This window comes from Canis aureus, chromosome 12 (assembly GCF_053574225.1).
Source record: "Canis aureus isolate CA01 chromosome 12, VMU_Caureus_v.1.0, whole genome shotgun sequence".
Classification (NCBI taxonomy): Eukaryota; Metazoa; Chordata; class Mammalia; order Carnivora; family Canidae; genus Canis; species Canis aureus.
The window spans coordinates 4224717-4238720 of NC_135622.1; the positions used below are offsets into that span (position 1 = coordinate 4224717).

General features: G+C 38.7%; 1 protein-coding gene across 5 annotated transcripts in view; it reads left to right on the forward strand.

The window, feature by feature from the left end:
• The window catches only part of POGZ (pogo transposable element derived with ZNF domain), a 46734-nt gene that overhangs the window by 17827 nt on the left and 14903 nt on the right, over positions 1-14004 (forward strand). For 3 of the 5 annotated variants that reach the window (XM_077842260.1, XM_077842259.1, XM_077842263.1), the window contains 6 exons: positions 6133-6308; positions 7263-7371; positions 9293-9583; positions 9664-9882; positions 12387-12493; positions 13381-13718. In XM_077842260.1, coding sequence (XP_077698386.1) covers positions 6133-6308; positions 7263-7371; positions 9293-9583; positions 9664-9882; positions 12387-12493; positions 13381-13718 — 1240 coding nt within the window. The remainder of the gene's footprint in view (positions 1-6132; positions 6309-7262; positions 7372-9292; positions 9584-9663; positions 9883-12386; positions 12494-13380; positions 13719-14004) is intronic. The other 2 variants (XM_077842262.1, XM_077842264.1) reach the window with 1 other exon arrangement.

Sequence of the window (14004 nt, forward strand, 5' to 3'; positions counted from 1 at the left end):
TTGTAGAATCATTGCATTGCTGCAAAGGACTTTTAATTATTTTTTAAAAATAAAATAGCTTTATTAATGAGAATAATGTGTATTATAGAAAAAGTAAACTAATAAAAAGGAAGGAAAAAATTTAATTGTAATCTTGCTACCTGGAGATAACTATTGGTAACTTTTATTTTGTATATATATATACTTTGATATACTTCTGCATGCTATAAATAATGATATACTTTTTTACAAAAATGGATCATACAGACTCTATACTACTCTGTCTCCTTTTTCCCCTTAATATGTAATGAATATGTTCTCAGTTTAACAAATGTATGTCTGTAACATTGTTGATGAATGACTACACAGTTGACCCTTCAACAGCATGAGGGTCAGGGGTGCTAACTAGCTGCACATTTGAAAATCTACATATGACTTGACTCCCCAGAAACTTAACTACAGATAGACTTCTGTTGATAACAGTTGATTAGCGCATATTTTAGATGTAATGTGTATTATACTGTATTCTTACAATAAAGTCAGCTATAGAAAAATATTATTTAGAAAATCATGAAAAGTGAAATAACACAGTACTGTACTATGTTTATTGAAAAAAGATCCATGTACAGGTGGACCTGTGCAGTTAAAACCTGAGTTGTTCAGGGTCAACTGTATTTCTTGTTGTTTGGTTAACTGTTATTAACAATAGGTATAAAGGCTGCTTTATATCTATGCTGCTACTTTAAAGATCTGTTGTGAGCATTTCTGTATCTTTTGTCACATACTTAGTTCTAAGAATATATTTATAAATTTTAAATTGCTGGATCAAAGGTCATCACAGTTTTTAGGATTTTGATATTTTTCCTGGGTTGACAATCTAGAAATATTACATCAGTTTATATTTCTATTAGAAGTGCATATGGTGGTCTTCTTTTTGGCTGTAACCGTTTACTCCTCTATTGTTAGATATTTCTTATAGTCCCTATTTTTTGTGATTAGTGTTTGGTGAACATGCTCAGGCATTACATCTGTGCCCACTGTGTAAGCATATCTTCAATAGAAAATGAGATTGTTTAGGTCAGACATTTAAAATTGGATAGACAGTGTCAAATTGTCTTAATAGATTGTTCTGAGTAAATGCCCACCAATAGCTGTTTCCCCATATTGCTACTGACCTCACGTACTATTGAACTTAAATCTAATTTCTGTAGGTATTATTTCAGTTTTTGGTTACTGACAATAATGATTTTTATCACATGAAACATCCTTAGATTTTTTTTTTAAACTTATAAATAGGGGCCCATATATATATATAAAGATGAGGAACCACTATCCAGAGGATTCTCTCATTTTACAGATGTGGAAACCAAGTCTTAGAGTCTAAATAATGTGCTTAAGGTCAAATAGTTGGTAAGTGACTAAACTGGATTTGAATTGTCTAGATTTCAAAGTTTATATCCTTTGTGCTGTATTATAATGCTTTCTTATATATATATATATTTTAAGATTGTATTTATTTGAGAGAGATAGAGAACATGAGCAAGGGGAGGGGCAAAGGAAGAGGAGAGAGGCACAAGCAGACTCCCTGCTAAAGTGAGGAGCCTGATGCCTGATATGGGGAATGATCCAAGGACCCAGAGACCATGACCTGAGGTGAAGTCAGGCACTTCACGGACTGAGCCACCCAGGAACCCCTGTGTATTTCTTTTAAAAGAATCTGTCAGAGTGCTGTTAGCAACCATATAGCTAAATTTTTCTTTGATCCTGGGATATTCCAAGACATGCTGACATGACCTAGTCTTCTTGGTTCCTTGAATGGACCCTTGATTTCTGAGCCCACCTAGAGCTGTATACAAAGTTTTAAAAAATACACATATATAAATTGATTTTATTTATGTCAGATACTTCTAGTATTCAAAATGTTAACCCATGCTAATGGAAAAAAAAATGAGTATAGACTGATAATGGCAGTTACATGTGTCATGTGTATCCTTCCAAAAAATTTTTATGCATAGATAAGCATGCATTAATAGATTCAATTTGTCAAGCCACCTCCCTTTTTGCACAAAACAGACCATTCTATAACTTTTTTTTATCTTATATTCTTGAAATACCAATATAGGTTTAAGGATGAGACTTCAGAATAAATTTTTTTTTTTTTTGTAAATTTTTATTTATTTATGATAGAGAGAGAGAGAGAGAGAGAGAGAGAGAGGCAGAGACACAGGGAGAGGGAGAAGCAGGCTCCATGCACCGGGAGCCCGACGTGGGATTCGATCCCGGGTCTCCAGGATCGCGCCCTGGGCCAAACAAAGGCAGGCGCTAAACCGCTGCGCCACCCAGGGATCCCGAGACTTCAGAATAGAGTGAATTTAAAATGTTTCATCTGGGGACACCTGGGTGGCTCAGATGGTGATCCCGGACTTCCAGGATCAAGTCCCACATCGGGCTCCCTGCATGGAGCCTGCTTCTCCCTCTGCCTGTGTCTCTGCCTCTTGCTCTCAGTGTCTCTCATGAATAAATAAATAAATCTTTAAAAAAAATAAAAATAAAAAAATTAATAAAATGTTTCATCTTCAGGGCATATGGGTGGTACAGTCAGTTAAGTGGCCAACTCTTGATATCAGTTCACATCATGATCTCAGTCCTGGGTTTGAGCATCAGACTCCGTGTTCAGCAGGGAGTCTGCTTCAGGATTCTCTCCCTCTCTAAAATAAATAAATTAATTATAAAAAAAAATAACAAAAAGACCATCTAGTTTCTTAAATAGGCAAAAGATCTAGAGACATTTCTCCAAAGAGAATAAATGGCCTGTAAGCACATGAAAAGATTCTAAACATCATTAATCATTAAGGAAATGAACATCATAAGCACAATGAGGTACTACTTCATACCCACTAGGATGGCTGTAGTCAAAAAGATGGACAAATAATAAGTGCTGATGAGAATGTGGAGAAATTGGGACTCTCATATATTGCTGGTGAGAATGTAAAAATGGTGTGGCTACTTTAGAAAATAGTTTGACAGTTTCTCAAAACATAGTTATCATGATGCAGCAGTTCTCCTAGCTATATACTTAAAACATGGAAACTGTTCACACAAAATGTCCTGCTCAAATGTTCATAGCATTATTCATTATAGCCCAAAAATGGAAATCTATAATATAACCTAAGCTATTGAATGGATAAACAAAAGGTGATACTGCATGATGGAATATTATTAGCCCATAAAAAGGAAGGAAATACTGATAATATGATATAATATTAATAACCTTGAAAACATAGTGTTGGGTAGCCTGGGTGGCTCAGCGGTTTAGCGCCGCCTTCAGCCCAGGGCATGATCCTGGAGACCCAGGATCAAGTCCCACGTCGGGCTCCCTGCATGGAGCCTGTTTCTCCCTCTGCCTCTCTCTCTCATTCTCTCTCTCTCTGTGTCTCTCATGAAGAAATAAATAAAAATTAAAAAAAGAAAAGAAAAAAAGAAAACAGTGTTAAAAGTCAGGCACAAAGGCAACATTTAGTATGACTCCACTTATATAAAATGTCCAAAATAGGCAAATCTCTAGTGACAGAAAATAGATTTTTGGTTGCCAGGGCTAGGGGAGAAGAGAATGGGGAATAACTGCTACTTGGTGTAAGATTTCTTCTTGGGAATGATGGACATGTTCTGGAATTAAATAGAACTGATAGTTGCACAAACCTTGTGACTATATTAAAAACCTCCAAATTGTATACCTTAGATGAGTAATGTGTATGGTATGCAGATGATACCTCAGTAAAGCTCTTTTTTAAAGAAAGTGTTAGGAATAAAATTTTGGAATGCTTTTACAATTCTTTTTGTTGTCCTTCAGTATCTACTAGCATTTAGAAATTACTTATATAGTTCTGACTGATGATACATTTGCTTTGATTATTATGTAGTAAAACAAACTACTGCTTAATTCTGAGCTATGAATGAATTTAATGTTATAGACTTCTTACTCGATAAGTTATGTTTTTCAACTCCTGTTCAGCTCATTTTGACTCCATTTAGCCCTCTTATCTCTGGGTTTTAAGGCTATGTGAGTAAACCTGGCAGAGTAAAAGAATACATCAAGACCTTCAGATTTGTAAAACAGAACATAATGTGAGAGAAACTGCTGAATCTCTTCCCCTTATTTAATTGGGAACCATTAATGGGGAGCCACGGTTTATGGCTGTGGTACCTAGTTTATTTGAGTGCACTCTTTGAGTCTGGGACTGGTTGGTTAATTCTTTTATAGGCTTTTAAGCCTAAGGATTTTGATAGCCTCTTTCATCCCCTGGAAAGAGAACTTTGTAAAACCCATGAATTGTCAGAATTTCTTTAAGGAAAGATTTAATAAGAATGTAGAAATCATTTAAAATAATTTATTAGAGGGACGCCTGGATGGCTCAGCAGTTGAGCTCTGCCTACGGCTCAGGGCGTGATCCTGGAGTTCAGGGATTGAGCCCCACATCAGGCTTCCTGAGGGGAGCCTGCTTCTCCCTTTCCCTTTGCCTGGTGTCTCTGCCTCTCTCTGTGTCTCTCATGAATAAGTAAATAAAAATTTTTTTAAATTTTTATTAGAATTATTAGAATTCATTGGGGTTATTAAAAGATTCATAGAATGTGGGTGGGTGGTACAGAAAAAAAACAAAATTGGCCATAGTTAATAATTGTTGAAGCTGGATGATGGGTATGTGGGGTTTCATTATGGTGTGCTATTTTTATGTGTATTTGAACTTCTCCATAATAGAACATTTAACATAGTAAATTGCCAGTATAATTAGCATAGATTGAATTTGGAATTTTTTATCTGTCAGCTGGTCAGCTGGCCTCTTAACTGAGGTCTAGTCCACTGATGGGCACTCAATTTCTATAAAAAAGTGGGACAAACCATTGTTGGCTCATTAATAGCCACCTATATACCGACTCTAGTGGTCTAGCTTTGTAGCTAACTGCAGTGACTCCATCTGTCAAAGTAGGACATACAGTTCATAGGAACCCATCCCATTCTGGCTATTGGAAGTAAAAAGTTGAGGCAGTATCTTACTTGAATCTCTGATTTAAGTATATTGACGCTCAAGTTTTCTGTCTAGTCTTAGAGTATTCTCTGTAGATTAGGAAACTTGGTATTTTTAACTTTTTTAGCCAAATGTAAATAGACTTTAAAACATTTATAAAATTACTTTTCTCGGGATCCCTGGGTGGCGCAGCGGTTTGGCGCCTGCCTTTGGCCCAGGGCGCGATCCTGGAGACCCGGGATCGAATCCCACATCGGGCTTCCGGTGCATGGAGCCTGCTTCTCCCTCTGCCTATGTCTCTGCCTCTCTCTCTCTCTCTCTCTGTGACTATCATAAGTAAATTAAAAATAAATAAATAAAATAAAATTACTTTTCTCACAATGAAAAGAACCTAAAATGGTTCAACAATAGCCGATTTATTAATATTTATATATGAATGAGCCATTGTCTTCTGAAGTCATACCATTTTTTACTGGATATTGGTTAGTTTTTGACCAAGTCTTTTCTTTATCAGTTCTGATATCAAAAAGGAGAAAAGATAGCCTGTGAATCTCCATGTTACCATACCTATAAAAAGCAGCAGTTTAGAGAATCTGTTGGATTTCTGAGCTTTGCCTCACTAGGCAGAAGTACCATTCTTTAGATTCTGTGTACTTGCTGAATTAATGTTTGTCATTGAATATGCCTCTTTTGAAAAGATTAAAGTGGATTAGCTAACAGATTACATTCTGACAAAATAAGTTTATCTAGTTAAAATGTGGAAAAAGAAATGTTACTTTTTTTTGCTAATTTGGCGTGGAAAGATTATGTCAAACCATATATTAATATTGTCAGAGTCAAAATGGTAGTTCTATAAAAACCTTACTACATTAAGACATCGCTAATTAAGATTAATATATGGGGGAGATGTTAGTGAACCTCCCCTATCTACAGTTTTTCTGTTAGTTGTCAATTTGGGTGAAGCTTAAATTTTTGGTGAGTTTGGTGACGATAAAGCTGAGGTGAGTGTGACAGTCTTGGATATTTTTATATCTGAGACACCATTTCTTATCTGAAACCATAACGTTTCTTATAAAATGGGGGTTTGTTTTCTCTTAATTTTTTTTTCTTTCTTCCTTTTACCCTTCAGCCGGCAATTCTTTGGTCCAACAAGGTGGACAGCCGCTCATCCTAACCCAGAATCCAACCCCAGGTTTGGGCACAATGGTTACTCAACCAGTGTTGAGGCCTGTCCAGGTCATGCAGAATGCCAATCATGTGACTAGTTCTCCTGTGGCATCACAACCAATATTCATCACTACACAGGTGAGTAGGACTCTGAATTCTGGGGTTGGGTAGGGAAGGAGAGAAATACTGTGAACTTTTGGAGGCTCTAACTTAGAGTCATTAGCATCATTAGAAATGGTTCTAAGTCCTGTCTTTTGACCTGGCTTTCTGATTTGCTGTATATAATTTGATACCAACTTTTATAGAAAGCCCAACATAACACAGCTGGGTAATTTCCTCTTCCTGTCTTTAAAGGGCTATTAAGTAATTTGAGATCTGGACAGAAATTAGTGGGAAAGCTTAAATTAGGAAGCCTTAACATTTGGCCATTAACACTTTCTGCCCTTTGCTTGGGCTGTTTTTCTTAAAATGGGATGATTTAGTTGACTCTTGAAATCTGTGTGTGAAATTGGTAAAGTGTGGGGAGAACTTTGGAAGAGGAGGAGGAAGATGACTTATTTGACATGTAAAGTGAATGGAAGTTGAAAGCCTAATGCCGAATATGGAACATAAAGGCAAGTGCTTCTCAGCCTGTGGCTTCCTGAGTTATAAAACTCTTCTCCTAAAAATTTGCCAGAGGTTTATGGCCTTTGAAGTGGACTTTGGGAACAATTTCTTAACAATTGTTTTGTGTCGAATCATTCCAGTGAATACTCTTAGTGTCCACCACCCCCCCCCCCCCGCCTTCTATGCTTTTATCTGTTTGGGGCCAGTTTATGGATGAGGTATTTTTTAAGCTGAGGTTCTCTTAAGATGGAGTAGGTTTACATTTTTGTTCATATGTACTAAAGCTTATTCTTCAGTTTTGATATTTTGTCACTCAAAAGTTTGCCGAAATTCTTAGAGCTTTTAAATGACTGAGATGGAGAAATCTATCTCTAAAAAAAGAACCACTAGGTAAGAGTGTGAGTTTTTTTGGATGTAGTTCTAATTGCAATCTCTGCTAGTGTTAACTGACCTCCATGTTAAAGATCATTTTGCTTTTTAATGCAGGGATTTCCTGTAAGAAATGTCCGGCCTGTACAAAATGCAATGAATCAGGTTGGGATTGTGCTGAACGTACAACAAGGCCAAACGGTTAGACCAATAACACTAGTCCCAGGTAAGGAAAAATGTCTACCATTCAAAATAAACTGGCATCTAGAAGATTTGTTTTTCATGTCTCAAAATATTCTTGGCCATTTAAAAAGTGTGTTTAAGAAAAATCTAAAAATATAAAAATCATATTGATTTAAGCCCAATTTATTTATTTTTTTTTTAAATTTTTATTTATTTATGATAGTCACAGAGAGAGAAATAGAGAGAGGCAGAGACATAGGCAGAGGGAGAAGCAGGCTCCATGCACAGGGGGCCCGATGTGGGATTCGATCCCGGGTCTCCAGGATCGCGCCCTGGGCCAAAGGCAGGCGCCAAACCGCTGTGCCACCCAGGGATCCCATGCTTCTGGTGTTTTAGTCCACTATTAAGTTTGTTATCCTGAAGGAATATTAATGCAAACTCCCAAATTCCTTATTTCTTATGTCTGCTCACTTACACTGTGGGATTATAAAATTTATTTTGCTCTATTTATTTATTTATTTATTTTAAAGATTTTATTTATTCATTCATGAGAGAGAGAGAGAGGCAGAGGGAGAAGCAGGCTCCATGCAGGGAGCCTGATGTGGGACTTGATCCCAGGACTCTAGGATCCAGCCCTGGACAAAGGCAGGGGCTAAACCGCTGAGCTACCCGATGGCTCAAAAATACAAAAAATGTATTTTTCTTTAATTTTACAGCATAGATTTTGGATATAAATTAAAAGACTTACCCTTTGATGATAAATTTGCCAATGATTAGTTAGTTTTTTTTTTTTTTTTTAAAGATTTTATTTATTTATTCATGATAGTCACAGAGAGAGAGAGAGAGAGAGAGGCAGAGACACAGGCAGAGGGAGAAGCGGGCTCCATGCAGGGAGCCCGATGTGGGATTCGATCCCGGGTCTCCAGGATCGCGCCCTGGGCCAAAGGCAGGCGCCAAACCGCTGCGCCACCCAGGGATCCCTGTTTTTTTTTTTTAAGAAACTAAATTGAAAATTATTTTTTTAAATCTTTTTTTTTATGATTTTTTTTTTTTTATTTTTATTTATTTATGATAGTCACAGAGAGAGAGAGAGAGAGAGAGGCAGAGACACAGGCAGAGGGAGAAGCAGGCTCCATGCACCGGGAGCCCGACGTGGGATTTGATCCTGGGTCTTCAGGATCACGCCCTGGGCCAAAGGCAGGCGCCAAACCGCTGCGCCACCCAGGGATCCCTATTTTTTTAAATCTTGTAATTTTCTCCCCACAGTTCTTTACTTAGTATCTGTAAGTTTACTACAATTCAGGCCAAAAAATATCTTAATTTAGTTATTCTAAGGGTACCTCCATAAACTTATCTTCCTAAATTGCTGTTGTTCTTAGAGCCCACACAATGTTTTTGACCTTCAGTCTCATGGACTTACCTAGTTCTGATATTTCTATATTTGTCAGTGAAATTGTCTACAACTGAGCCAGGAGATTCACCTCTGGGACATCCTGGTAGAATGGCATAGACAGTCTTCTGTTTGAGTTCATCTTAAAAGGATGGAAGACTACTTTAGTATCCTAAGAAAAGAAATGCTGCTTTTTTTTTAGTACCACATCTGCCCTTTGGCCTCCTATTCTGTACTCATTCATGCCCTTCCAGTATTGAGGTCAAGCTACTCCTGATTGTATTCTTGGGATCGAAAAGGCAGTATGGTAAGGTGTTTGGGGAGGAGTTGATAGGAATCTTCTTTCTTCAGTTTAATAGGGCTCATTCCTTAGGATAAGTGCTTTTATCAATTCGGATATATGATGTCTTAGATATCAGAGTCTGTGCTATTCTCGTTAACTTCTGATGGCCACCAAACACTTTGGGGAACTAATCTTTTCTTATTGCAGTATTTTCAGTAAAGACAGGTAGAATGTATTAGAGGTGAGCTCACTGACCAAGCTTTGGTACTTTTCTTTGTTTCTCTTCTGAAGCCCCAGGTACCCAGTTCGTTAAGCCGACAGTTGGAGTCCCACAGGTGTTCTCTCAGATGACCCCAGTGAGGCCAGGCTCCACCATGCCTGTGCGGCCCACCACTAACACCTTCACCACCGTCATCCCAGCTACTCTGACCATTCGAAGCACTGTCCCGCAGTCCCAGTCCCAGCAGACCAAGTCCACACCCAGCACCTCCACTACTCCCACTGCCACACAGCCGACCTCACTGGGGCAGCTGGCTGCTCCGCCTCCCAGCCAGTCCAGCCAGACCCCCAACCCCAAGCTAGGTGAGCACTGGGAAGTGGAGACGGCAGTGCTGGGTGGGGCAGTGGGTGGAGGACAGATAATTATCACTCGGCCAACATAGCTCCCTCTTTCCCCTCTCCACCTGCAGTGAGCATTGCCAGCTTTGTCACTGTGAAGCGACCTGGGGTTACAGGTGAAAATAGCAATGAAGTAGCCAAACTGGTGAATACCCTTAATACCATCCCTTCCCTGGGCCAGAGTCCTGGGCCAGTGGTGGTTTCCAACAACAGCTCTGCCCACGGCTCCCAGAGAACCAGCGGACCTGAGTCTTCAATGAAAGGTACAGTAATCTAAAAGAGCATCCAGCCATTTAGAAACACTGACAAAGTACTTGTTATATCAGAACTTTATACTTGGAAATAGAGACTTAAAAAATATAGTTGCCACAGTCTGTTCTCACAAGAAAGTTTAGTGTAGAAAAGGGGATAGCCACTGTGAAAAGTGTAATAATTCTGTTTCTTGTGCTGTGGAGTTGAGTGAAATGGACCAGTTGATCAGAGATGTGTGGGATACTTAAAAAAAAAAAAGTTTCATGGAGGAGGTGGATTTTTGCACAAGGTTTTAAAGTTGGATTTGGTAGAAGGGTTTTCAGGTGTAGACAGGATATGAGCATAAGGGTTTACAATGGCCTAGAGCAGAGGTCAGCAAACATTTTCTTTAAAGGACCAGATGGTATTTTAGGCTTTATGCACTAAATATGGTCTCTGCCACAACTACGCAGCTCTGCCATGGTGATGCAAAAGCAGCCACAGACAGTATACAAACAAATGAGCATGATCGCTAAAGCTGTTTACGGACTCTTTTTTTTTTTTTTTTACGGACTCTTAATTTTATGCAATTTTCATGTGTCAGAATATCTTCTTTTGCTTTCATTTCAACTATTTTAAAATGTGAAAACATTTAACAAAGGATATTGGAAAAATAGACATCCACATCCAATGAAGTTGAACCCAAACCATCTGTAAAAATTAACTCAGTGAACCAAAGACCTAAACATAAGAGCTAAAACTATAAAAGAAGAAAACATAGGGGGAAAGCTTCATGACATTGGATTTGGCAATGATTTCTTATATCTGACACCAAAAGCATGGGCAACAAAAGAAAAATATGATAGTAGATGTAATAATAATATATAAGTGAGACCACAACAGATTTTTATTTTTATTTATTTATTTATTTATTTATTTATTTGTTTGTTTGTTTGTTTAATTTATTTATGATAGTCACAGAGAGAGGGAGAGAAAGACAGGCAGAGGGAGAAGCAGGCTCCATGCCGGGAGCCCGATGTGGGATTCGATCCCGGGTCTCCAGGATCGTGCCCTGGGCCAAAGGCAGGCACCAAACCGCTGCGCCACCCAGGGATCCCTATTTTTATTTATTTTTCAAAAAAGATTTTATTTATTTATTCATGAGAGACAGAGAGAGAGGCGAAGGGAGAAGCAGGCTCCATGCGGTGAGCCCAGTGTGGGACTGATCCTGGGACTCCGGGATCACACCCTGAGCCGTAGGCAGGTGCCCAACCACTGAGCCACCCAGGCGTCCCTACATCAGATTTTAAACTTATACAGTATCAATCAGACGACACTAGGAACAGAGTGAAAAAGCAACTCAGCAAATGGGAGAAAATATTTGCAAATATTTTTACATCTAGAATATATGCACAGCTCAACAAAAAAGCAAACAACTCCATTAAAAACTAGGCAAAGGAGTTTTTTTTCCAAACCTTTTTCCAAAGAGGTTATGCAAATGGCTGTTAAGCACATGAAAAGATGCTTACCATCTTACCATCACTAATGATTAGAGAAGTGCAAATCAAAACCACGTTGAGGTACCACTTCACACCCATTAGGATGGTTCTTACCCAAAAAACAAAATAGCAAGTGTTGGTGAGGATGTATAGATATTGGAACTCTTGTGTGTTGCTGGTGGAAATGTAAATTGGTATTATGGTCTCTCAAAAAGTGAAATATAAAATTACCATCTGACTCAGGAATTCCACTTCTGGAGTATGGCCCAAAAGAACTGAAAGCAGGTACTCAAGCAGATATTCGTACACCCATGTTCATAGCAGCAGTATTCACCATAGCCAAAAGGTGGAAGCAGTCCAAGTGAGTGTCAACTGATGAGTAAATGAACAAAATATGATTCATATATTAGTAGCTTATTGTTCAAGAAAGGAAATTCTGAGACATGCTGCTACATTCATGAACTTTGAGAACATTCTGCTAGGTATTGAACTAAGCCAGTCACAGGAGGACAAATACTGTGTTGACACTTATATGCGGTACTTAAAGGAATCAAATTTACAGAAATGGAAAGTAGAATGGGGGTTGCCAGGACTAAGAGGAGGAGGGAATGAGGGAATTGTTTAATGGGTACAGAGTTTCAGTTTTATAAGATAAAAAGAGTTCTGGAGAATGCTTGTACAATAATGCAAATGTACCTAACTGTACATATGAAAATAGTTAAGAGGTAAATTTTATGTATGTGTTCCTGCAATTAAACAAAAAGTTGTATAATGACCAAAAGGTAAAATCCATTCCTAGCTCATGGGCCAAACCGAAGTTGGCATCTGGCTAGATTTTGTCTATGAGCTGTGATTTGCTGACCCCTGTCCTAGAGTTAGAAGAATGGTAAAAAGAGTGGTCCTCATAGTGATCACTCATACTTGCGTATCAACCTTAATATGCCTTTCAGGGAGTGTTTAACTTGTCTTCAAAGGGCCAGTAATGTGTTTCCAGTATCGTCTCATTAGTCTTATCAGTGCTTCTTAACTTCTTTCAGTGACGTCTTCCATCCCAGTGTTTGACCTCCAGGATGGTGGACGGAAAATATGTCCTCGGTGTAATGCTCAGTTCCGTGTTACTGAAGCTTTGAGAGGTCACATGTGTGTAAGTGATAGCAGTTGTGATGGGGATCCAGCTTCAGTGGCTACTACTTGTATATCTCCTGTAGAATTAGGAGGTTGTGAAGGAGGGGCTCTAAAATGACTTAGAAGCTTCTTAAAGGGTTATGCTCTCTTTTGGCCTGTTTTAGAAGAGTTTCATACTTTGGAATGTAGAAAGATACATTTAGAGACTCTCAAGTAGATTGGAACATATGTGACCTTAATTCCTTGGTTGTGGTTGATTTTAAAACTACACAGGACAGGTTTGCTAGATAATCAGAACTCAAGTGAAGGTAACCTCTGTTTATTTTCTTTTTCCTTTTTTTTAAGATTTTATTTATTTGAGAGGGTAAGATAGGGCACGAGTAGGGTAGGGGCAGAGGGAGAGAGAGACAAGTAGACTCCTCGCTGAGTGGGGAGTCCAACATGGGGCTTGATCCTAGGACCCTGAAATCATGACCTGAGTGGAAGTCAGATGCTTAACTGACTGAGCCACCTAGGTACTCCTCAATTTATTTTCTATTTTTTGTGTCATTGTGTGAATCAAGAGTCATTAACCATTTCCCATTTCTAGCCTTTTCATTTTTTATTAGTTCAGACGCAAAAGTTGGGATTTCTTCCTGCCAGGGAGTTCAGAGGCAAGTTATGCTAGTTAAGTGGTTGAAGGATCTAAGGCAGGAGGAAGAAATATAAGGTATGGGATTTGGAGTGGCATATGGCTATAAATATATATCCATAGAAAAAGCCAGAATTCTGGAAACACTATAGAAAACCAAAGGGTGAAACCTGGATGAGAATACATAGGACCAAACCATACCTGAGAGATGTTCATGAGGTTGGGGAGTTGGTACATCCCAGCCCCCAGATAACCAGAATGATCTTCCTTTATAGTACTGTTGCCCAGAAATGGTGGAATACCAGAAGAAAGGAAAGTCTCTGGATTCAGAACCCAGTATCCCATCAGCTGCAAAGCCCCCATCCCCTGAGAAAACAGTTCCTGTTGCTTCCACACCGTCTTCTACACCTATTCCTGCTCTGTCACCACCTACCAAAGTACCAGAGCCAAATGAAAATGTGGGTGATGCTGTCCAGACCAAACTCATCATGCTAGTAGATGACTTCTACTATGGACGGGATGGTGGCAAAGTGGCCCAACTCACAAACTTCCCTAAGGTTGCCACATCTTTCCGATGCCCACATTGTACCAAAAGGCTAAAAAACAACATTCGGTAAGTGTTGAAGAGCCTTAGAGGTTACCCTAGACAAGAGAAAACTAAAAATTTTTTATATGTTTTTCTATTTGGGCAGTAGTCCTGTTTATCTAGTCTAGCTAAGGATTATCATTAAATCAATAAGTAGTACTATAGAAGGAGGAGGTATTGTGGTTAATAAGAAGAGATAACTTTGGGGGGAGTAAGGGAAAGTAGTATATCCCTTCATAGAACTCCTACTTTTAAGAAACCCTTTTCTGAGCTCAGAAAAGGACTGTCCCAAACAAGGGGGTGGGACACACAA